Source organism: Parasteatoda tepidariorum, chromosome 6 (assembly GCF_982258835.1).
Source record: "Parasteatoda tepidariorum strain Cologne lab strain chromosome 6, Ptep-v5.0, whole genome shotgun sequence".
In the NCBI taxonomy this organism is placed as follows: domain Eukaryota; kingdom Metazoa; phylum Arthropoda; class Arachnida; order Araneae; family Theridiidae; genus Parasteatoda; species Parasteatoda tepidariorum.
In genome coordinates, this window is record NC_141760.1 from 61,150,334 (window position 1) to 61,177,042 (window position 26,709).

A 26,709-nucleotide genomic window follows, 5' to 3' on the forward strand; every position below is an offset into this window, starting at 1 on the left:
TTACAATGTTTTTCATTATGTTTTTTTTCATTATTCAATGGGGAAAAAAAAACACTATTACAGGGTTCCCACTCTTTTATCAAAGCAAAAATTAAGCACTTTTAAGGACTTTTATCAAAAAAATTAAGGACTTTTTTTGTAGAAATTAAGGACCTTAAAAATGATTATTTATCATCAAATAAAACATCATAGATTAATAATAATAGATTAAAAAAATGGAATAGCTTTTCTTCAACTCAGTCATCCATTAAAAATTTAAAAAAAAAACTAAATAAAGAAATGTTAAATACAAATAATCTGTATTTAATTAAGATTAAATTGCATTAAATCACCTCACATAGCTTTTAAAAATATAAAGAAAAACTCAAAGAATTCAGATTAAACATTAAAATTTTCTATTTCAAAAATAGAAAGAAATTGTGTTAACAGATAGAAATATATAAATTAAGATGGTTAATTCATTAAATTAATAAAAAGAAACTAACATTAAAGAAACTAACAAATATAAGTTTATTGAGGTTAAGACAATTATTTTAAACCAAGTAAAATCTAATTATAATAAGCTAAAGATTTATTAAAATCACAAAATATAAAAAATTTAATGATTAAAATCAGAATATATTCAGTACCTAATAATCAGGAAAAAAGAAATAAATAAACTACAAGGAAAACTTATTAATTAAAATTAAGAATTGAGAAACAGAAATGATAATTAAAATAAGTGCTAACATAAATATTGATAATTGAAACACAGGACAAGACAGGATGTAATGATCAATTGAAATAAAAATGAAAAAATTCCATCTAAAAATTGAAAATGAAATGAAATAATTCATTAAGTACAAAATTTATTGTGAATGAAGGGAAAAAAACAGCAAAACATAGTGGAATCAGAAACATCATTCATAAAAAAAGATGGAATTAGAATTTCTCCAATTAAAAAGTATTGTGTCTTGTATAGAAATTAAAGGAACTAAATTAATCGACAATAAAAAAAATTTGTTCTTAATAAAGTATTCTCTGAAATTATAAAACAATAATTTGTCAAATAAATCAAAGGCAATGAAAATTGGATGCAAATATGGTTTATATATATATATATATATATATATTACTTATTATAAAATAGGGAATAATGAATAGTGATTTGGTCGAATAGTCAAATATCTGGCCAAATAAAACGGCCACCTACCCAGTGATCAAACAACATTTTTAAAAAAAAATCCTTAAGAATTTTTATTGTTTATGTAAAAATAGGCCAGGGCATTGTAAGAAATTTTATATCGTGATTGATCGTCAGTCAGACATCGCGATGTATCGCAATTTAACAAATGTTTTAAATTTATCAATGAGAGATCTTTAAATCAATCAAAAATAAATTTATAACAAAAGAAAATGCTAATTCTAAAAAAAAAAATTGATTCTATAACATCAATAGCATTGCTTAATTTTTTCAATTAAAATAAAGATGGATTGACTTAAGACTGTCTTAAGGATTGACTTGCCTTAAAGTAAAAAGAAACACAAGCTTTATTTAAAATTTTTTTAAAATTAAAAACAACTTAGATTTTTTAAAAAATAATAATAAAACTGTTACAAAATATTTTACATACATTACAAATTAAAAAAAAAAGAAAATGTCCACTTAAATAAAACATTTTTTAAATTATTTGTTGAAAAAAAAATGTGCTTTTGAAACATTGTTAGACTTTTGTTAATTACTTATTTAAAATAATAAAGTTGTATTGACTAATGGTCAAATGGTTTTAATGTAAGTTTATTTATTTATTTATTATTATTTTCCTTTCTGAAAATGAAATAGACTAAAGATTTAAATGTTTAAAAATAATACTCACTATCTGACAAATTATTAAACGAACATGTATTGAAGGAATTTTTAAAAAAATATAGATATATATTCTATATTTAAGAGCACTATTGTTAAATTATTGAAAAGCGTTAAAATATTGCTTAACTTTTTATTTATTTTAAAAAAATTTAGTCATTTTAACTAACAACCAAATTAAAAAAAAAAAAAGAAAGAAAGAACACAAACTGTTTCAATTTCTTCAAAAACAAAAGCAAATTAATTAAATGTAGCCTTTGTTCTAATTTTTTTAGACTAAAAGCGACTGAAGCTTTATTGGTTTAAAAGCTAATCAAATTATTATACTTAAAAAACTAAACTCAATGGCGCGACAGCCCATAGAGGACCAATGCCTACTATGCCCATATTAGTTTTCTTATCCTTGGGCTCTGGGGTGCAACGTGAATTAAATATATTTTTAAAAAAAAATTACTTTTATGACAAAATATAAATTACTTAAATACAAAATATATAAAATATTAAATTGTATCACTTTTAAAAAAATTGTGGATATTTTCCCAAGATAAAAAAATTGTTCCAACCAACTAGTGATACTAGAAATTAAGGACTTTTAAGGACCGTGAATCAAAATTAAGTACTTTTAAGGACCCTTAATTTTCAAAATAAAAACTAAGCAGTTTTTAAGGACTTTTAAGGACCGTGGGAACCCTGTATTATCCATACAGGTAAGCAAAAAAAAGTTAAATGCATATGACTTAGCATAAAATTTTTTTGTTTACCTAATAATTTGAGTCCACCAAAGATTTGCTTCGCTATTCATATGGGCAGGACTTGTTCCACCACCAAAATCTTGTTGCTGTCGAGAATAAGCTTTTTCATAGGCCTCCAGGGCTTGAACAAACATGCCTTGCTGCTCAAGGGCAACTCCCATGCTAGTTTCAGGATACTTAGCTCTCTTTTGCCATAGACCACCCCATAAGTCTTCTTCTTTTAAATGAGAATACATTAGACTTATGATATCAAATGCATCATGCTGGGAATTGAGGGTACCATCAATATCAAATACTTCCATAGCTCGTGCTTTGACTTGAGCTCCAAGTCCTTTGTCAATACATATTTGTTCCAAAAGCAAACAAGCTCTATGCCAAAGGTTGTGAGCTTTACCTTGATACTAAAAGGAAAAATTTATAGTTATAAAACTTAAAAGAAATGAGAGATTCATGAAATATTTTACAAACATAAAAATACTAAATTAAATTATTATTAGCAAATGGATTTAATATCCATACAGCCTTATCAATTTGCATCAGACTTTTTTTTCTTTCTTTTATTCTTTTTTTTTATGTAAAAGACTAAAATTATAGAAAATAAACAGCCTGAAAAAGGTTTGGATCAATAGTCAACAAATTGCTGATGTCAAATACATTCTTCATAAACAGAAAGCATATACAGATGTTATGTTAAATGGTATAATTAATACAGGAATTTTTGCACAGTGGTTATCTTATTTTAATCATAATGCTAACCTTGTTTTCTATCTCCCAGCGATATGAAAATTTTTTGGTGCATACACAGTGAAATTCAAATGGTGTTAGCAATTGAAATATGGGAAACCCTAATGCTTTGCAAAATTTTTCTTACATCAAAAATCATCAAAAAAAATTTTATATTGAAAAAAATTATCTCCAATAGGAAGTTTTAAAATTTTTTATTAAAAAAAATAGAGCATAAAAAAGATAGTAAAATTGTGTTAGAATGAAATTTATAATAATATGTATTGAACAAATTACAAATTATTTCAGACAATACTAATCATTACATTAAAATAATAATAGTAACAAAAATACTTACTAAAATAACTAGAGGTTTCATTGGAATTTGTGGAACACAATGGGACATTCCTTCAACAAAGACTCCAATTGCACTAGGGTGACAATCCTTCTGACCGGTATGTGCACCACTTGACACAAAAGAAACTAATTCATTATTCAATGCCTAAAAAATTAAGAGAAGATGAACGATTTTGCAGTCTAAAATTCTTAAAAAGCATTTCCTTGAATCAATGATTGAGGAAATAAGTAATGCAACATAAATGCAAATAGTATAAAACTAAACAATAATAAAAAGTAGGTATTACTTTAGAAAAAATTTATGTTAGTCCTAAAAATTATGTTGTAAATTTTGGGTAGTTGAAAAGTTTAGCGATTCAATATACCAAAAATACATCTAATTTCTAACTTGGTACAGTTACTCTTGATAAAATAAAATTTGTTTTAAAAATGTGGCATTTAGTTTCAAATGCAATAACCTCATTTTATTTCAAGATGGAACACAACTTTAAAACTTTCAAGCAGTTTCCTTATTTTTAATGATTTGATAATATGCACACAATAGAATATTTTCCTAAAAATATAGGATGAATTTCATACAACTGAGAATTATATAACTTTTAGTGAATTATTTCCATGGGTTTAAAATAGCATTTTTTCAATTCAGAATTTTTAATACTCATAGATACAATAACTTCTTAATTCTCAAGTGACATGATTAAATAATTAATACCATATATATTTTTATTTCTGTTATTCCAACCACTTCTTAGAAGGAAAAACCGTAGAAAAAAAGAGGAGAAAAATAAAAAAATTGGAGAAATAGAAAGAGTAAAAGAACTCTGGTTGCTTCATTTCTGTAAATTATTTTCAAAAGTATTAAGAAGCAGTTTCAATGGATTAAGGAGTGAGGAATATAAGTTTTAGTAGTAAAAAGAATAATCACTGTAGTAAATGCATAAGACTATAATTTACTTATTGCAATGGATGTATTGTATCAATAGGAGGTATAAGAGGAAAACAGAAATTTCTGTCTTATGACTGATATTTTGGCTTATTTATATACTTTCGATGCCTGTATACGATTGACTTTGTTTTTCGCTGATAATGATAACTCGTATGTAAAGCAAATTTCTGTAAAAAAATATCACAGGAAGTTGTGAATCAGATTTAGTAAAAAAAATTTTAAAAATTTTGTTGCAGTTGGTAAAAATGTTTATAAGATATGGGACATTTACAAGATTAAATGCAAATTGAAAAACGACCTTAAACTTCTTGAAATATTATTATTTACTTTTTCTGTATTTTAAATAAAATCAATGAATTTTTTTAAAAATATGTTGCTTAATTTTCAAAATAAATCAACTGAAAATTAGATAAGTTATCATGTCTTTGAATATAAAAACATTTCACTAAAGCAGAACACAAGGTATAAAAAAAGGCAAATAGTGTAGTGAAGACAAATGAACTTTAAGTACTACAAAAAATTCCAGTATCTAATGTCCTGACATAGATGAAGGTGGTTCTCATAACATTAAAACAATCATATGTCTTAACCAAACTAACTTATTTGTGCTTTCATTCATTGTGTTTCTGCTTAATTGTAATACATAGTTTACGAGAGATCATTTTACCAATGACTATAATGAATGTCAATGCTAAAAGTGCTGTAGCTTTCTCAATTCTGCATGCACCAGCTTATACTTTTAGCATTTTCTTACATGTGCATGCTGCCAAATTATGTAAAAATAAGAAAAAATAACTTGTTTTGAAAATTTTCCCCAAAATAACAAAGTTTTCCAAAACTCATATTTAATCTAATCTTTTCAACTTTAATCGACAAGCTTTTATCAACAAAAAAAAAATAATCCTTACAAAATGTACATTTAAAAAAAATTAAATAATAAAAATAGTTTTAAAGTTTTTTTCATCTAGTTGACATTTTTCCTGAATAAATACAGCCTACATACCAAAAATTATAGGTACCATAGCTTTTTATAACATAATCAACAAAACCAAATAAATAGTTGCAGTTGTAAAGTTAATAAAATTAAGTTCTCTCAAATTTACAATGCTCGTAGACAATATTTTTTTTTTAGTTGTAGCTTTCCAGTACACAATATTTAACATCAAAAAGTTATAAACTCAAATGTTGCACATGTTTAAGAACTCATTAAGTAATTTAACTGGACTTACTTCTGTTATTTTATTTAATACTTGTCTGCCAAAAGGATAACTACGCATAATTCATTTTGAATATTCTAAAGAATAACAAAATTTTATCTAAAAAAGTCAAAGGAAACTACAAACCATTGAATAATGTTAACGCTTGTGAAAAATCAACTATCTTATCCCAGAGAAAGATCCTAAAAAAATTAAGTTATTGGTCTAAATGACCAGTAAATATATTACTAGTCCTTAAGCATTTTTACTGGTCTATTTACATAACTCCATTTGGTTTTTTAGAAAAAAAAAAGTCAATAACATGAATTTAAATAAAAAATTACAATGCAAAGAATGTGTAATGTTCACAATTATGAGCATATATACGCAGCTAGATGCACGTTAAATCTATTGTTTGGGTGAAAGTTCTCTCTTTGGTTATGGTGTTAGGGAAGAATTTTTGTGAAGTTTGGAAAGAAGGGTACCAGCGCAGGCATTATCCACATCATCTGATTGGGGTCAAAATTACACGGTGTTCCTTAACATGGTCGTTAAAAGATAAAGCGCTGAAAAACGAGGCTAGATGCTTGGCCATGGTTGAGTGAGGTATCTGTTTGCCATTATGATGAAATCTGTTGTTTTGTGAGGAAAAAACAGACCAAAGCAGGGAACAAAAAAAAAAAAAAAAAAACCATCCCTTCATATCAATTGCTAGTTTGGAGATCGATTTTGTGGTGGTCTGGTGTCAAATTTGATGGGTCCCACATCACCATTAATTTTGAATAACTTAAGATAGAGTTACAAAATTCTAATTTGAATAATTCATCAGAATTTGAAGTTAAACAGATTACAATACAATTAGAAAACTGTGAAGTTAAATGAGATAGTGACTTTAAATAGTAAACAAAAGCTGATAATTGAATGTGCTTAAAAATTCCAATAACTTACACTTTGTTGTTTATCACTCAGTATTTTCCAAATCCTTGGAAACATTTGAATCCATATATATTGAGCAAGAGATGTATCCAGGTGACATAGCTGTGCAGTGGCAGCAAGAAAGTTGATAGTTTTGATTTCACGTAAAGTTTCTTGCAATTTTAGAATGCTAGTTAATATTTTTTTAGTTGTAGCTTTGGAATATGCAACATTTGAGCTATGACTTGAGGCATCAAAAGGTGGTTTCACTGGACTTTCTTCTGTAGAAGTCATTTCAATGTCTATTTCTTCCTGCAAGGTTTATAGATTTCTAAGTTACATATTTATATGCAATATCTTCATTTCACATTTTTTGTAATGTGACATACATAAGCCATACATTATGTATATAGGTTCTGTATGTGAATTATTATTATTATTATTTTAATGATATAATCATAGTGCTGATAATTATGTTGTTGGTAACAATATTATTCTATTAATAGGGAAATTGAAGTCATTAAAATATAATTATATCACTTAAAGAAAAATTTTAACTCTATCATTAATAAAAAATATTAATATAGAAAAAGAAGTCAACGTGCTTCAAACGCCTGAAAATAGGACACAATTCTACAGACTTACCAAATGTGAATGAAGAGATACAAAAGTGATTTAAAATATGAAATGTAAATTTTCCAATGAAATATGGAAAATAAAAGGTGAAAAACAAAACTAGAAAAATTGCAGTAGCTGAGAGTGAAACAGAAAAATAAATGAAGAGGGAAAAACAAAATCCCAGTATTTTTTCTAGTTTAAAAGCACCTCAAATCTTAAATTAGTTCATTTTCCCTTATTTTGTTGGGTCTTTTAAAAAAAATTCTCTGATTTTGACAGATTAATATTCTTTGTTCTCCTTTTCCTGCAGCAACTCTGTAACCTCTTTCTATCAAGTTAGGACAATAAAAATGGCCTTTAATATGTTATTTATAGCTACAGGCCAACAGCACAAACAATACAAATTCTTATAATTTCTTTTTTATAATTCAAAGGCAGAAGTCAAATTTGGAGTCAAATTTTGTAGAGCTAAGAAGTTTGTATTTGTATTCATTGGATAAAAATATACTTAAAATAAAAATTTAAGTGATATATAAATTTTACAATAAAGAATAGATGACTATATAGCAATTAGTTTCCAATCTATTTGCTTTTTTTTGGTACTTTTTGGTTAGTCAGGTGCAAAAATATTAAACTATTTTACTTAATTTTTTGAATCATTTTATTCAGTTTAATTTAATAGAACGTCCATTTTGTCCCATATTTAAAAAAAAATAAGAACAAAATAAAAAGCAAGTTGGCAGAGGTTAACATTTTTTGGTAACTTTCTGCTTGTGGAGGGCTAACCAAAAAATACCCCTTTTTTAAATAAAAGTTAAGTTGTAGTTTACAAGTAACTAAAGTTGTAATTAAATTTTCAATAAACGGAAAATTCAATGCTTGCGTCATAAAATAAAATTACCTAAACAAAAAGAAAAAATATATATATATATATAAGTAAATAAAAGAGTTCAAAATAAGAGGAAAACTAAAATTAGAAATTTACCTCTTCTCTTGCATCCACAGATACAACATCCATTGGCTCTTCTTTAATCAAAGTAGCGGTTGCAAAATTTGCTTTTTCTTGCGCATCTGCTTGTTCTAGAATAGCAGTAATAGCTGGTAGCATAACAGTAGGGGTGGAACTTTGAACGGTAGCACCTTCAACTGCAGTCACCAGTAGGAGTTCAATGCATTGTTTTATCCAAAAATGTGCTCCAATATGTTCCCAATTTTGAGAACAGGCTATATATAAGATACGTTCATGAAGTCTGCGCCTGATGCTGCTATCAAATACTTCGAAGAACTTTGCTCGAATGTGTGGTTGTGTACATCTTAGACCCGCCATAAAAGCAGGCTCTAATTTTGAGTGTAGTTCAGTTCCTTTCAAAGATTCATCTCTAAAATAGGAGAATAAAAATTTAACACAAAATAATTTTCTAAAGAAAGTTACTTTATGACTTTTATTTCATAGGTAATTTTAGAATAGTAAGATGTTCATTAAAAAAATCTGCATGAATAGGTTATATGCACATTACTTAGGTAATTTGCAAATTAACTAGGATAATCCGTTAAATTGCAGTATCAAGAGTTTTCTGCAATTTACCAATGCCATATGCATAAAAATGGTTTCTGTTTTATTAGAGTTTTAAAGTTTGTTTCTCTCATTCTATGAACTAGTTAGTTGATTGTATTTATTGACTAGATTCCTTAGGTACCTAAATAAAAATAAGTAACATTATGTTAATTTCCTTACCTGCAATAATTTTTTAAACCATTTGTTTCTTCATAATATAGGTTCTAAAATATTGATAATTGATTCTACCAACAAATGTCTTGACTGTAGTATCTTGATTTTTATAGATATTGAATAATAAATAAAAAGCGTTCTGTTAATTTAAGTGTACAGGGACATAGCTGTTATTTCAGAAAATATCTTATTTTCACTTTAACAAGAGTCTGGTAGATTATCTAGGTAGTTTGCAGATTACCAAAATAATTTGAGAAATGAAATTATTTTCTGGGACTTTAAGAGATAACACTATTTATATTAGCTAGATAATCTGTAGAATAATTGATTTTTAGACTTTAGTGGTTACTAATATACTTAATAAGCTTTCATAATTTAAATTAAGAATAAACTTCTTAATATGGCAAGTCTTGATTTATTCTGAAAGTTAAAGGCTTTTTTATAATTTCAATCCCTCTTATTTCTATGAATATTTAAATATTTTTTATGAGTCGTTTTTTATATAGTGGTATGGATTTGAATCTTTATAATTTTCCTAAAAAATATCAAAGTTGTCAAAGAAAAACACTGATATTTAAAAATTATTATTAATTTTCTAAAAATTATATGTCTGTAACTTGATTTTTCAATAATTTGAGATAATTCCAAAATAACATTGAAAATATTAACTGTAAAATTGAAACGTTGATTTTTTTTTTGTTTTTTTCTGTTAATTTTAACACATTTTCAGATCATCCTATCTCATTTCTAAGTACATTTAAAAAATTTAAACTGATCATTTAAAATGCTGTGAAGGAAGACAAAAACTCATAAGAGTAGAAAAATTATCAGAATTTCACTTCCATTCTCTATTTTTATACAACCTCTTTCTAAAAGTAAGATGATAGATTGACAAATGATAGATTGACAAACGTTAGTCAATTGTTGGACAAAACTTTTGATGATAAAAAATTTTAAAAAATTAAATTTTCTTTATTTCTTGTACAACTACGTGTTAACTTCTTCTTCACCTACTGTATCATAATGAATCATACCAAGGACATAGAATGATAGAAAGTGAGAGAGTAATTGAAAGGCAAATTAAGAGGAACTTTTTTTTCGTTTTGAGATTTGAAAGTGAAGGCTGATTTGTCTGCTCTAGATTCAAATATTTTTCTGGGATTAGAATGTTTAGAAAAAGGTAGTTTCCCATTGCTATTTGCTTTTAACAAACTTTTATGTGCTCTCATAATATAATAACATAATTTATTCATTAAAAAAAATAAAGATTTATTTAAAAATGAATTTCATAAGCAATTTAAAATTTCTACGGTTTTTTATCAAAAAAATAAAATTGATCAAAGAATAGATAAAGTTTTAGGAGTAAAAAATAAAGACACCATAATCATTCATAGAAACAACAATAAGACTGACTAGTACAACAACAAACTTACTTCAAAAATAAAGAAAAGTAATATAAGTCAGAAATTAAAAAATAATTTAAAATGAAAACTTACCTATACACATAATGAACAAGTTCCAGAAATTGTGCATTCAGATCCATGTCATTTGGAAATCTTTTTTCAATGAATTGCATCATTTTTACTAACAGAATTGATTTTTCTCGAATGGTCGGACTTTGATTAACTGCAATGGTAGATTTACTTTTAACCCAGTCTTCCACCATTTTTGTTAGAGCTTTGAGAACTTTAACATCAGGTGACTTTTCAATAAGACCAACCAAAATGGTGCCAATGAAAGTTTTACGCATATCTTGACCCATGACCCCCACACGATTCTTGACTAAATCTAAGCTAAGAATCAATAAATCTGTAGCCACTGCAAGAGAAAGAAATAGGAATAATTGGTAATACAAAGGATAGTGAATTATTAAGATACTGATACAATATTAAGAAAAATACAAAATTCAAGTAACTATTTATAATTGGGAGAATTTTTTTAATTTTACACTTCATATGTACTTAAATAAGTTTTAAATATTTTTAGTTTCATTTAAGATATTTAGTTTCAAAAATAGCTCATTTTCCTCAGAGATTAAGACTGACACCATTTTTTTCTTCTCAAAAACGCAATTTTTTAACTTATATTTGAAGAAAAAAAGCTCAACCACAAAAACAACCTAGTTAATAATAAAACTAGTTCTGAACCAACCCAAAGATATTTTAATTTAAAAAAGAAACTAAAACTTCTTTAATTATAAAAATATTATTAAATTATTATACAGTTAAACTTCTCGGGAGCGAGCCCTCTCTGTTCCACAGAAAAATGATTTATAATGGAGGTTGGTTATTTTTAGGAGTTACTTCGCTTTACATAAATGTAATCGAAGGTACATGATTTTTTGCAAACGATTTTAATTTTAGTCAGTGTCATTTTCTTCCTGCAGAAATGCCACTTAAATAAAGATCACATAAATGATTCCTACTGATATAATTATGTGTAAAAACAAATTTACCAATTATGAGATAGAACTATTTTAAATAAATAAACAATTTTTTTATATTTTATATCATAAAAATTAGTTAGCTTTAAAGCTTGTTTGTTTGAGATGCTTAGTTTCTTAGAAAAAAACTTTTTTTTTTTTTAAATTAACTTTCAACTATAAAAATAAAACTGCTAGTGTGACATAAAAAGTTTGCAGTTTTATGCTGATTTTCTTTTACTTAAAAAAAATAAATAATAATAAACACTTTTCAAAGCAAAAATTTAAAACTTTTTAAGTATCAATACTCTTTCCAACTCTTTTGTGCATCTAATAATTAAAATGAATTTATTCAATTGAACTGAAAGTGCCATTTAATGGTAGAGAGTCTAAAAAAAAAGAATAAATCACTAGCATGTAACCTTGTATGTGACATAAGGATTTTCCAACTGAAACTTATACAAGGGAAATCTTCCTTAGTATTAATTAACAATTAAAAACCTCACAATAAAAATTAATAACCTCAAAATATTTTCGAAATTTGACCACTATTTTACTGAATAATACTGAGCTCATATAAAAAAAATAATAAACTGTTCCTTTAGCCTTTACTATATCAAGGATAGACATAATATTATAAATTGCATCATATTTTTTCAAATAGCAAAAATTATACCATTAATCTGTCATCCTAAGCATGACAAAAGTTTCTCCAGTTCTTGAGAATTTCCTCTTCCCAATTCCTATTCGGTTAAAATAATTGGAGAAACTAAACCATAAATACCATTGTGGTAAAACAATTATAGTTGTAAACATCTATGTATAAAAATCTGCTTCATCTCACAACTAACATTTGTGGAAGTGCTGCCTTCCGTCGTAAAACGACAGCATAATACAACAATAAATTAATAAAAAAAGTTTTGTTTAATGTATTGGCAATATTACTTGGGTTAACTTCATTTGTGGTAGGATTCAGATGCTCTTTGGCCATTTTCTGCAGTACACGCATGAATGATGATATCAAACGATCAATATAGCAAGGATTATTGACACAAGCTGATTTTAAGATCATCAGTGTAGCAAACAATGACTGTGGAGCAGCATTAGCAGACCTTGAAAGAATTAGACATTCAAATTTGATTAATTAGATTGCAAATATATATAAGTATATATACGTATCAAAAAAAAATTTTAAATACACACTTTTCATAAGAAGATAATCCCTCAAGTACTACATTGCTTACTACGGCATACAAACATTCTAACTCTTCATATTTGGAAGCAACACTTGAATTGGTGGGTTCAGTGGGAAATAAGCTCATTAAACGTGAAAGTAAATTATGAACAGATCGTATCACCTAAAATAATTACAGACATTTTTTAATATTAAGTTTGAGTTCAGCATATTTTTAATTAAAAAATATAAAATCTTAACAATACACAAATTTAAATTCAATTCACACTGAAGCTATCTTACATCAGCTAAAAAATGAAAATCAATAATAAATTAAAGCAACAGCACCTGCATGTGATCCCATTCCTATGCCCTAGAAGGGGCATTTATCGGTTTAGTGAAATAAAACGCAGAATATTCTAAGAACTATTTAAAAATTGCTTTTTGATCTTTAAACAATGAGATTATTAAACTGTTCTTTAGTGTTTGCTGCTTCAGTAAATATCTCTATATTTTTATAATGAACTTAACATGATGGGGAAAAAAAAGGTTTGGAAAAATGAATTGGAAAATTAATGATTTTATTTACAGCAATAAACACTAAATGTAAGGGTGTACTATCTTTTTAAAAAGAAAGTCACAAAAAAGTAACTTTAGCTTACTTTCATAGCCCACAATAAATTTTGTTTTTATACAGTTTGATAAAAACATAATTATTCTTTCGTATAATGAGAATAACATTAATTTGTTTTAAAATGAAATAAATGATTTTAGAATTTAAAAAAATTGAAGTTTTGTACACTTTGTCTGCTTATAAAAATTTAATTAAAGTAGGTTTAGTATTAATGTAAGTGGATTATATATATATTTAAAAGAAAGAAAGAAAGGATTGATGGAAGGTTAAAGATTTTTGACACCTGGAAATCTCCCTAAATTTCCTACCTCCTACGTTTTGAAATTTAAATATTATAATTTCAGTTTTTTTTCAAGGTTTATTGACATCAACAGTTATGCATTTCTTATACTAGTTATTTACACTATTTCTTACACTAGAAGGGGTTTCACATTGACCATACAAGAGTTGTATTTGACCCCTGGGCCGTAGATTGTGAAACTCTAACTAAATGGGAAATATATTTTATTTCTTAAAGCTATAATACAACATCACAATGTAAGTATTAACTGAAATAACGATATTTCCAGATTAAATCTTTAACAATGAGAAATCTTTTTTCTTTAAAATTGCAATCTTTAAAAAAGGTTTTACATGCTAAATTAATTTACTAACATTTTTGAATAAATTAGAGAAGTTTTAAGTTCTTCTTACCGCATCTGACTTTCTCAAACTTTGAAATGAATACAAAATATTATGGAATTATCTAATCTGTAACAATAGATCAGTGAAAAACACACTATACTAATAATAGAAAATCCATAATTCAATTCGAAAATTGTGAAATTGCTATTAAAGGCTTAAATTAATGTAAAAATCACATAAATTTATTATTGAAATTTAAGAAAATAATGTAAAATAATTAGATAGTTTCTGAATTTCAACACATAAACTTGAATGAGAAGTAAGAAAGAAAAAAAGGAAAATATATAATTTTTCATAAATATAAAACTCACTTTGGTGTTGTTACAAGACAAACAAGCCGCAATTCCACGCTGTAAGGGTCTAAATGTAGTTAGTACCGTATCTTTCCTTAATATGGACAGTAGAAATGCTAACAATTCTAAAGCTGTACAAATATTACCATAATTTGGTGCTGTATTTTCCTAAAATAAAAATAATAACATAACTATACAAACATTTTGTTTATTTTCATTTAAGTAACCGTTACTTAAAAAAGGAATCTATAACATATCTTTGAAATGAAAAAACTAAGAATTTAAGTGATATAAATAGTTTGTTGCAAATATAAATTAATAAGTTGTATTAGCTTTAAGTAAATAAGTTATTAAAATAAATATGTGTATTTTCAAAAAAATTGGGACAGTTGCAAAGGGAGTAATTAAGATTCAGATAATAAACTTTTTATTTTTAAGGAAAGATATTACTTACCTTTACAGTATTTAACAACTTGTCAAACCACACCAGTTTTAGTTCGGCATTTGGCCAAACATCCGATTTTAAGGCAGTTTTCAACAATGAAACACATCTTCTTGATAAAAGTTCACCGGTGCAAGCAGATGTGGCCGTTGTCTCATTAACCTGTTAAGAGAATATTATTAGATACATATATTTGAATACAAATTAAAAACTATTCAATTCAATTAAAATCTCTACTAAATAAAAAAAAAGTTAATTCAAGTCAATAAATAACTTAATCCAGCTTTCAAAACACCATGGAAAAATTATTAAACAGTATTACGTATTTTAGGAAACACACCTAATGAAATTTACAATTTTTTCATTTGAAGTAACTTCAGATAACAAAGCTAATAATCTCTAAATGTTTTATACAACACTTTATGTAAGTAATGAAGTAAAGTTATTAAGACAATAAACTGTTTTATGGTTTTTAGAAAATTATTAACAACTACTAATACCTTGAACTTTTTTTTTAAACAATTTATTGATCAAAGTATCAAAAATTGATCTCAAATTTCAAAAACGCCCTTTTAAAATAATAATAATAATATTTTTTTGTAAATGAAAAGTGAACAGATGTCTATTGACCACAAAATAGAATACATTCAGAAGCTTAAGCCATTAAGTTTATACATAAAAAATAACATAGTTCTAAGGTCTATCAGGTAAATTTGAATTGAAACCCAAACCATATTTTATCTGTACCATGTAATTTTTCATCAAAAAATTTTGATTTTTTTTTACTTGTAAAACCAAATATTAGATTTTGTGAGCAAACATATAATAGAATAAGAATGGAAACATTAAAAAGTTTCACTAAAAAGTGTAATGTTATAAAATAATAGTAATAGATGTTAGAATTATTTAACTCAAATCTTGATAACAGATTACTGTTAATGGCAATTCTAAGACTGGTTTTATTTTCCAGGTATATATAGAATTTTGTAGGTATTTTTAAATTTTTTTTCATAAAAAATTACGATTTTCCCTAACTATTCTCAGCTTTTTAGAACTAAAATAAAATTCCTGAAATTTCTAGGTTTTTCCTGAATTCCCTAACCCCCTGGGAACCCTGTTAAGTTCAAAAAATAGGGAAAATCTCCCGCATTTTAGAAAAATGCATGAAAAAATTAGCTGCAACCACAAGTTGTTGTTTTTTTCACTCTGTAGAAAAATAGTTTTTTTAAACAAAAGATTTGTCTCATTTAAAAAGTACCTTTTTCTTTTATTTTTTTTATTTTTTTTAAAGTTTTTAATTGTTAAGATATTTTGCTCCTTTGCAGCAATTTTTTTATTTGCCTTAAAAAATTTTCTATTTGAAATATATGAACTTTACCTGGAATAAACAATACAATTTAAAAAAATTTATAAAATGTAAAAAAGAGCATTAAAAGCAATAACTTTTCAATTGAAAAGCTTAATTAAGAAACTTGATGCAAAACCTGCAAGCTACTTTTTTTAAACACAGAAAAGTGTGATAGCAAACAGTGTTAAAAATTTTGTTAAATAGAATTTATAGAGCTTATGAAATTTTAAACAAGAATATGTTCATATTGAATCTGAGGAAAAACCCTCACAATGATCGGTTAACTCATTTTTTTTTCTCTAAAAGTGCAGTCAGCAAATTTTGCATATGGGCAATAATTATAACAATTCATTAAAAACAATATTTTTATCATACATTTAAAAAGCGTCTATAGAATAGATATGCTTTGGTGGTAGCAAAAGAATCAAATAAATATTTTACTGAAAGAGATCAATGAAAGGGTAAAATAGAGACTTCACTGAAAGTTAGCACCCAAATGAGGTTAAGCCTTTACTGTATTGATAAACACTTACTTGACAAGCCATTCGAAGTAAGAAGTTGACAACAGCATCAGCATGTTCTTTATCCACTGGCTTATATCTATCCATGTAATTTGTAATTGTACCAGACAAAGGTCTTATCCTTCTGATGTCAGATGGATCAGAACTCAGTGTACGTTGTTGTTGTTGTTTTAAAGCTAACAAATTACTTTGAATAGCTTCAGGCGGCTGAAAAAAATAGTCTAACTTTTAATACATAAATTTAATAAGAAAATAATTACTAATGAAACATTCACTAGACAAAATTTTCTACATTAAATTCTATCAAAAAATAAATAAAAAAGAGAATACAAATGTTATCAAGAGGAAAGTTATTATAACTATATTTATACAAAATTGTAACATTAATTAAACATTATAAAGTCATTTCTGATACCTGATAAATTATCACTGTAATTTTATGAAATTTGTCTTAGAAATTCAGTTTGATCACATGATTTTTATAAACACATGATTTTAGGATAACATAAATTTTCTCAATAAAATTCTAACCATGCAACGAGAGAAATTATTGCTAAATTTCTGTAATTCTAGTGATTAAAACTCTGTTTGTTTAGATGTATATACATGCAGCCGAACCAGATTATTGCTTGCACCAATTTAATGAATTGGTAAAAATAAAGAATTACTGCAATAAAGAAATTGTCACTATCTGCTTCAAAAGTGAAGAAAATTAAGTTATTAATCATTTTTAATTAAGTTATGGATCATTTAAAAAATAGTTACATTATCATAAAAAATAAACATAAAAATGCTATTTTAAAACATTAAAGTATGAATGTGAAACAACTTAGAAGTTGAAATGGAATGAGTAATTGATAAAATATTAAATGAAATAGCAACTATGGAATTTCTAAGCAGTTTGGAAAATTTCTTAGGAGTTCTTTGGAAATTAGGAGTGAATGGAATGAATACTCTGTAAAGCTTACTAATAGTCTATAGGTACTGAAATATTACATTTCTAGGCATGATTTCTCAGTATTCATAAACTTAAACTTTGCTAACAAATCATAATAAAATGGGTTTAAAAACTGTATAAATAAAAACTAAGACTATTAACAAGTATTAAGTAGAAATAAATATTTTTGTCTCATTATAAATTACATGAGAATCAAAGGATAGTACTGATTTAGTGTGGAGTGGGATATATTACTTAAATATTCATTTATCCCCATTAAATGTATGTTTTTTTAGTATGATATTTAGAATAAAAATGCAACCTTACCTCATTTTTGTCTACACCAGTTTGAGCTTTTTCTTGTTCTTCTTTGTGCCTTTGAATTTCCCATCTGATAATTACTTCTGCCAAATCAACAGCAAGCCTTTTATGTTCGATAGTAGCATTAGGAGTGAAGACTAAACGTTGAACAGAACTAACCATATGATTAATAAGATGATGTCTAACAGGATAATAAACCTGAGCAGAAAAATTTTAAAAAAATTAATCAATGCAAAAATACTATTAACTAGTGATATATATATATATATATTAAATCCTTATAACACAATAAAATATATTGATCAAAAATGAATGAATCAGTAAATATCTTAAGTTTCTGCTTATTATTATATTGTAATGTAAGAGAATTTACTTAAAAAATTGTCTTTAACAATTTTATAGTTTTTATTTGAATTAAGTCCTAATAATTCGAATGTAGTAAATAAACAAAAAATTAAAAATTCTAATGCATCAACCTTCATTTTTTGTATATTGGATGAAACCTATAATAACTGTTTCTTGCTCACAATTTATTTGGTCTTTACAGAAAATGAGCATAACTCAGCTTTAACACTAGCTCAAATTTCACTCTAGTAATTCTTGGGGCATTCGTTCAAGGATTCTCTAAACCTTAAGCTGGTGGCTTTCCAGTCTCAAAAAATTCAAAATGAAAGTGGTGTGCACAATTCCAATCTTTAATGGTTTTAACTTTTTAAAGTAAGAATTAATAAGTTGCATGGCAGGCAAGTTAAAAAGATATTAGAAATACTTTTGTTACATCTCTTTAAAGTAAACATTTTAATCAAGTATTAAAAATAATTTTAAAATTCAAAATCACTTAAAAAATTTATCAATATACCCCCGAAAAAAGAGAAACTTATAAAAAAATTTAACCAGTTGAGAATACTCCTGATAAAAGTAATCAGAATTAAACCTATAACCAGAGTTAATTTTAGCAGTATGTAATTATTATTTAAGCAGTAAATTAATTTTTTTAATATAATATGAATAAAAGGCAGTGCTTTTAAGGGATGGTGGCTTATTTTTACAAAAAGGTAAAAGAGGGCCCACACAAGGGCAGGCCGCCCTTCTAAAAACGCTTAGGGAAAACACTGTATTAGTAACATGCGTTTTTTAGCTTTATTCATTTGGAAGAATTTAGAAAACTTAAAAGCTACTTAGATATCAATTAATTTTTTTTTAAGAAGACTTATCATAAATTTATTACAAAAAGGCTAGGTTAAAACCTACCACTTAAAGAACAATCTAATAAAAAAAATAGTAAAAACCATATTAAATTTTTTTAAGAATATTCCACTATAATAAATCTCTGAATGATTTTATTGCTAAATAGATATGTTATTTATCAAAACATAGATTGTGAATGAATATTGATGCCAAAGCAAAGGTAAGAAAGAAAATTCTGTTTACTTTATAATGACGAACGAGAAGTTGTAACATATGAACAAGTTGTGCAAGCGTATGACCTTCTTCAACTATAATTTTCTTAGTCCAATGAGTCAACATATTATTTCCATCCTCCATTCTGACAGGCATTGCAGGAGTCAGGATTTCCAGTGCCTGCCTCACAACTGATCGAGCTTCAGCTGCATGAGCCTTGAGCAAACTATGAAACACCTAAAGACAAAAGTATGAAATTTTTACTTGAAGTTAAGCGAAAAATAAATAAACAAAATAAAATACATAATAAGATTAAATTTTTTAACAAAAAAATTTGAACATTTGTTTGAAAATTAAGGGTTTGCCAATAAGATATTTCTCAAAATTACTTTCGAGGAAAAGTGATAGATATAATTTACTATTGTTTGCTCTTTTTCTTTCAAATAACTGCTGTAAAAAACATTCCAATTTTTGATTTAAAATTCATAAAATTTCTATTGCACATAATATTCCATTTCACTTATATTATAGTTGAATTTATTCCAGGTTATTTGTCAGATGCATTCATATTCTATGTTTTTTTTTCACTCAAACATTTATTTTTAAAAGTTACAGGCAGACTAATTAACAAAAAAAAAAAAAAAAAAAAAAACTAAAAGATAAATATTTTGTCTCTCTTTTTTTAATGCAAAGTAGCAAAGTTTTTTTAACAAGGACTGCAGACTGAGGTAAGATAAATAATTTAATACATTTTCAGTGTGAAATCAACATTTTATACTTAATATTAAAGTCGAAAGAGAGGACTGAACTTACTTGCAGTACAATCTTCTTATGAATTGCAAACTTGGCAATGATATTGGCTAACAGTAAATGGCCATGGTATTTAGTTGCAGGATCTACACAGTTTTTAGTGATCAAGCAAGGCCAAGCAAATGTCATAAGTCTCCGAAGCTTATTTCCTTGTCGCCTAATAAAATACATAAGCAGAAAAATTAAAATCTGGCAAAAACGTTTTGAAAAAATAATAATTTTATCTACACGTACACTTCAAATTCAGGTGTTAAACATGTAATTCAACATGCTCATACTTACATACAGTACTAATCATTCAAAATACAAGTTTTTTTTTAAATTTACACTCAACTATTTTTTGAATAAGGCAAGATTATTAACATTTTTAAACATGTTATAGACAGCTGAAGAGTTTAGTGTAAGAAAGTTTTAACGTTTTTGAGAATTTAGGAACATTTACTTTAGAAAATTTTGAAAAGTGAAGAGGAAACACAATTTCCCATCAAAAACCATCTTATTTAAAGATTGGGCAGGGGAAAAAAATCTACAGAACATATTATTAAATTTACAAATGAATTTTTTTTTTTTTTTTTAAGTGCCCATTGATCACTGAGCAATTTACAAGTATTCAATTGTGAAACAGTTCGTTAAATGACAGCTAAAAGTCACTTTGTAAATAGTTTCTCAATGTTCCTATTCATTTTTAAGTTAGTTTTCTTAACTCATCAAAATGTCATGTTCATTAACTATGCTTAATTTCAAGGAATATCTTATCAAGGAATATCTTATAATATAAAATCAGTATTTTAGTAAATTAATGGAACTAAAAGATAAAATTTCATGCATTTTTTAATTCATTTAATTTTAATCAATAAAGTACTTTGTTGGTAATATTTTAAATATAAATAACAGTTATGCTTCTCAATTAAGTTCTAAACTTTTTTCAGAAACTAAATTCTAAATAAAATGAAGTTAACTTAAATAAAACAATTTTTGATAACAAACTTAATTTACGAATAACCAATATGTACAAATTGTTAATTAGTTGAGATATTTATAACAAAAACACTTTTAATGCAATGCCAATTTTATAATTAACTATAATAAAAATATTTTTATTTCTATTATAATAACATCTTTGAAACATACAATTAAATTATTTAGTGAGACCTAAGAGCTGCATTAGCTACATGTAGTCAATAAAATACATCTTCAAATATACTAATGGTCAACTTTCAGAAACAATATTTTCTTAATTAATATTAATATTCTATTAATATAAAAGGATATTACTTAAAAAAAAAACTTGATAGCTCAAGTTCATTTTTAATAAAAAGAAAGCATAAAACATTAAATTTTTAAGGGGTTTATTCTAGTGAACAAAATTCAATAGACTTTAAACCAATTCATAAAAAAAATAATTAAAATGAAAAAATAAACATTTTTTAAGCTTTTTATTTTTAAAATCTTTGTGTTTTGTTTGGCATCCTAAAAACTTCACACATTCAAATTTTCAACAAATTATAAAATCTCTTGTAAATTTGTATTTCAGTTGCAAGTCTTTCAGTCGTTAAGTTACTATTGGTTAATGTAACTCAATGTGTGTATTCAAAAAAAAGGGAAAAAAACTTACTTATTTGCTGCATCATGTATATGCGGTGATGCCTGTTCTACAAGGAGGCACGAGAATTGCAGAAGCAATATCCTTACTGCATCAGATGTGCCAAAAGGATTATCAGAGTCGATCACTTTATTGATAAATACACTCATTACATTCTCATTTTGATCTTGCTCGGGAGCTGGTGGACCTCCAATCAGTCGCTCCCCTTCTCCTTTCTCAAAAGCAACAGCAAATGATGGGATAAGGATATACTGCAATATCTTTGCTTTCAAATCTTGAGAAAAATTATCATCACAGAACAGTTCAACAAACTTAAAAAATGCCATTCTTTTCCAATCGACCGTATAGTTGTTGGCCACTGTGTTTTCCAAAAAGTCTCTTAAGAATTCAAAGTCTGGAATGAAGCGACCAGTAAAAGCCCTCAAAAGCTGAAACAAAAGCTCGATTTCATTCGGATGGTGTTTAACAAAATTGAGCAAACACTTTGCAAGCAGTTTGGGTTCTTTCCATTGAGTATAATCGACAGAGTCTGCTTTGAGATGGCGATCTTGAAAGTCTTTGGAAATCCAGATTTTTCTCAAGCATGCAACTAATTGATGTTGTTCTGATAACCATTCGTCATCTAGTTTTGCGAGTAAGCTTACAGTTCTAATTGCCTGGAACTGTATTTCATGGATTATTGGAACATGGGTTACACCAGTAATGGTAGACGTTACAGGTGTTGTAGTTTGATTAGCTCCAAAAGCCATTGATACCAGTTTTGTTGGATTTTGTTGCAAAACTTCACGGAAAGCTTTACCTTCCTGATTCTTTAATAGATACTGGAAAGTTAAAGTAAAATAGATAAATATATTTCATAAACTTTAATTATTCATGTACTATTAATTAATTGCCAGCAAAAAAAAAAAATTATAAATGAAATAAAAAGAAAGCAATGGCAAATTTTTAAAAGACAAAAATTTCCATAAATATAGGTTTTATATTTGATATTTCATTTCTTCTTTTATGAAGTCATTCATTTTTCAATGGAACAAAATATCAAATCATTCTTAATAACACTTTGTTTATTGATAGTACTTCAATTTCTCAAGTAGTACTATTCTTATTTCAAAACGGCAATCAGAAGATGAAAATTAGCATAGGCGGAGAAATTGGTTTTTAATTGTTGTAATAAAGTATAAATTTAATTTTAAAAAAAAAATTTTTTTTGAAGAAATTTTTTTTTTATTTAAAGGAAGAAATTTTTTTATAACTTTTTTTTTTTATTTAAAGAAATTATTATTTTATTTTTAAAGAAATTTTTTTCATAAAATTTAAAAAAAGTTACTAATTTCTGTCATCCCAAAAACTGGAACTGTAGATAATTCCACATTAATTCAACAATTTTAAAAATAGAATAAACACTAACTCAAAATAATCATTTGTGACAAATATTTAAAAAATTTTCAAAGCTGAGAGAATGACTTGACAAAATTACAAGATGGATAACATAAATGAAATAAAGGTCAATATATTTATTAAAAAAGTTATAAGCATTGCAACAGTGCGTCAAAAGTATCTAGAACATTTTTATTATTCTTTTTTACAATCATTTTTTAAACAATACAAATAGCTTTAAATTATAAATTTAATAAGTTACCTCTGAAAATCTGGTCACTTGCTCTTCATAAATATTTTGATCTGACAAAAGAAGTTCGATTGTTTGGGTTGGATATCGCTTCAAGAATTTGATCAAAGGTTCACGATATGGACTACCTGCTTCCATCAACAGATTTCTTTCAGTTTTAAGAACTGCACTTAGTAATGGTTCAATGAACTTTGCAGTTGCAGCTGGAATCTGAAAAACGGAACAAAGAAATGAAACAAAAATGCATGAATTGTTACAATAATTATAAAAATTAAATTACTTTTGATAGTAACAAACCTAAAGCAAAATGTTTCAAGTATTTAGTGCTGACAAATAAAAAAATATTGATTAGAAATGTTCTATTAACATTAAAAAAAAACATACTTTTTCAAATTTCATACTACAAATAAATGCTCAATACCAGAGCAACCTCAAATAAGTTTTAGTTTTTTATAGCAAACTACCAAATATACAGTGTTCTGCACATATAATTTGAACATTATCTACAGTATAGCAAGATGCATTATCTTTTTTTAAACTCTTTGCCAGAGGGAAAAAACATCAATATTACAGAATGAACTAGATCCTCTATAATCTCATGTCATAAACTATCATGCACGGGAAATAAGGGCCCCCAAAACTTACTAACCTTTTAGCTACAACACTATGATATATTAGCTTATTTGTATGGAACAGTTGAATAGTAAAAATAAAAAAGCAGTATATATATATAATTGTTAGCACAATATATATTTTTATGTATACAAGTTGATACCATAATACAGATTTTATTTTAATTTAAATAAATTATTCAAGCCATAAATAACAAGGAAAAATGTCACAGAAATAACTTGGAGAATAGTAATAAATGATTAAACTTGAAATTGAAGAATTACTAGGAAAAATGTACCTGATGAAAAATATTGATTATGCCAGAGCATATTTTCACTTCCGTCACAACAGCTGATCTTTCATTAGCCTTTATTGTATTTTCTGCCACTTCCAAACATTTATGCAAGTGCGTAAGAAGCGTCCCACAAAGTTTCTCATTAAACAGTTTAGGAAAAAGTAGTGTCAAGTAACTCAAGTGCTGAATAGCAGGCAAGTTAAGAGATCGATAATCACCTAACTTAAGCAGTAGAGGTCGAATAGTAGTATGCACCTGCAAATAAATATAAAAAATAAAATTAAATCATTTGAAACTTAAGAGAAATATTCTAAAAATGAATTGAAAAATACCATATCAATATCGATCTCATATTTTCCGAGGATATCCTTTATGCATTGATAGCCAATCTCTTGCATTTCAGAATTGCTGGAGCTTAAGGCTCTGTATAGATGTTGAAATATATCGTTCTGCTTCTCTTGCATGTAATGACAAGCAGAAAGTAGTCTCAGCATAGATTTTCGAATCGGAATCAAATTAGTTAGTGACTTGTAGCAGGCAAATTTAAGGAGATTAGCATCATCACATTCACATAACATCACTAATTCATCAAAGAATGATTTGTGATCAGGAACGGACATATCTGGAATAAAAATATTAGTTATTAGATGACACATATTTAATTTTAATTTCTTTTAACTCAAATTAAGTTAGCAATAATTTTTTCTTCTGATTAACAAATTAATTGATTTCGAATGTCTTACAAATTGAATGAAAGTAATATTTCTGATAGAAAACAATCACACAAAATATTTTTAAAAAAAATTTAACCAATCATTCTCACATATAAATACTACATAAAGTCAAATACAACATTAGTTTAAAAAAATTTTCAAATAACTTCTCTTCTTTCATCTAAACATACAGTCTTGTTTCTCACAAGCTAAAAGAAATTACTTTCATCATGAGTACTTAATTAAAAAAAAAAAGAAGAAAAAGAATGTGATTTCAAAACATAGTTTTGGCCATTGCTGAATCACCTGAATTAAAAAATAAATAAAATGTAAGATTTTTTCCATCAGAATTTCTGCTATGAATATCTATGAAAGATATTCATAAATATTCTATCATTGATTCTAAAAAAATTTCTACGCTTTTCCCCCCTGAAATAATGTAATAGCCTTATAACATTAATTTAAAATTTTATTATCACTATGTGGATGACAATAGAAAATTAAAAATTGAAGAAGTAGTTTTCAAGGAAGTATTTTTCAAAAATCATCCAGAAATTTAACTTTCTAATATAATTCTACGTTCAATATTTTCTGATTTTATTACAACTGAATTATATAAGAATGAAGGATAGGTTTTGAAAAAAAACATATTGGGAAGAGGTAAGAGTTAGCCTGCTTTATGGCAACAATATCATTATTTTAGAAGTTCATTAATAGAGATACCATCATAATTAAAAAAGAGGAAAAGTGGGTAGGGTCAGTGATTCCACTTATGACATAATGCATCAAGTACATCAAAAATCGTACAAGTGAGTAAAAAAATAAACTATTACGCATCCCAAGGGATACGCAATTCACCAGCGTGGACAAGGGAAGCTTGAGGCAAAATTATAACCAAACTTTAAATATATAAATAAAATTTAAAAAAATTTCCTTTATTAGTAGCTCCAAGAGAACTTAGAAAAGAAATCTGAGTAGCGTATTACACCATTTTCTTTCCTTAATGCTGGCGTTTAATCAGTCTCAATTAAAAGCCTTGATTGTTCAAATAACTCTTTCCTTTTTTTCGTTCTATTTTCATTTATTTATTTTGAAATTCTTTGTTTTCTCTATCAATAGATAGAACAATTACAAATTATCATAGTAATAGGTAAAGAGGAAAAAAAGTCATATTTCTTTTAGGGACCCACTTTTAATAAAAAGGGATCTAGAATTGTGGAAGTCCTAGATCCTAAGGACCCATAGTTTCCAAAATCTAGCAGGATCACTGATGGGTTTTAAATGTAAAATCAATCTTCACAAATTATTCTTCTTATGACACATCGTTTTTATCCATTTATCCCTTTAGTTCAGAGACAAGGATTGTGTTTTGAGAAATAATGTTAAGAAATAAAGTTCTGCAAAGATCAATTTAGAATAATTTTTTTTAATGTTTTCTGATCTAAATTTATTTATTTTTCATTTGATATTTAACTGGCAAATTGGGTTTTAGTTTTTATAAATATACGAAAGTATTGAGCCTAAGTAAAAACAACAATAATTTTATTTTTAGAGTTATAAGTTTTTAAATTAATTTTAACTATATTTGAGATAGTAACATTGAGTTCTTTAGTTATAATATTGTTTGTAAAGAATATTAAGCAATATTAATACGTTTCATTAGAGTTTTGCTGTAAATAAATAAAAATATATGATTTAAACTTTAAAAAATATAATTTTTTTTAAAAAAAAATATTGCGATTTGTGCCATTTAGTTTTATTCTGAAATGATTTATGTAGCATGTATTTTA

At 26.2% G+C, this 26,709-nt stretch overlaps 1 protein-coding gene across 3 annotated transcripts in view; it reads right to left on the minus strand.

The window, feature by feature from the left end:
• The window catches only part of Nipped-A (Transcription-associated protein Nipped-A), a 103,141-nt gene that overhangs the window by 30,684 nt on the left and 45,748 nt on the right, over window positions 1-26,709 (minus strand). For all 3 annotated transcript variants that reach the window (XM_043043108.3, XM_043043107.3, XM_087165943.1), the window contains exons 33-49: window positions 24,539-24,828; window positions 24,210-24,461; window positions 23,312-23,509; window positions 21,685-22,493; window positions 20,073-20,226; window positions 19,290-19,496; window positions 17,865-18,056; window positions 16,613-16,807; window positions 14,744-14,893; window positions 14,308-14,457; window positions 12,708-12,862; window positions 12,450-12,616; window positions 10,579-10,900; window positions 8,339-8,732; window positions 6,769-7,047; window positions 3,680-3,823; window positions 2,608-2,999 (exon numbers count right to left, since the gene is read on the minus strand). In XM_043043108.3, the coding sequence (XP_042899042.1) occupies window positions 2,608-2,999; window positions 3,680-3,823; window positions 6,769-7,047; window positions 8,339-8,732; window positions 10,579-10,900; window positions 12,450-12,616; window positions 12,708-12,862; window positions 14,308-14,457; window positions 14,744-14,893; window positions 16,613-16,807; window positions 17,865-18,056; window positions 19,290-19,496; window positions 20,073-20,226; window positions 21,685-22,493; window positions 23,312-23,509; window positions 24,210-24,461; window positions 24,539-24,828 (4,450 nt within the window). The remainder of the gene's footprint in view (window positions 1-2,607; window positions 3,000-3,679; window positions 3,824-6,768; window positions 7,048-8,338; window positions 8,733-10,578; window positions 10,901-12,449; window positions 12,617-12,707; window positions 12,863-14,307; window positions 14,458-14,743; window positions 14,894-16,612; window positions 16,808-17,864; window positions 18,057-19,289; window positions 19,497-20,072; window positions 20,227-21,684; window positions 22,494-23,311; window positions 23,510-24,209; window positions 24,462-24,538; window positions 24,829-26,709) is intronic.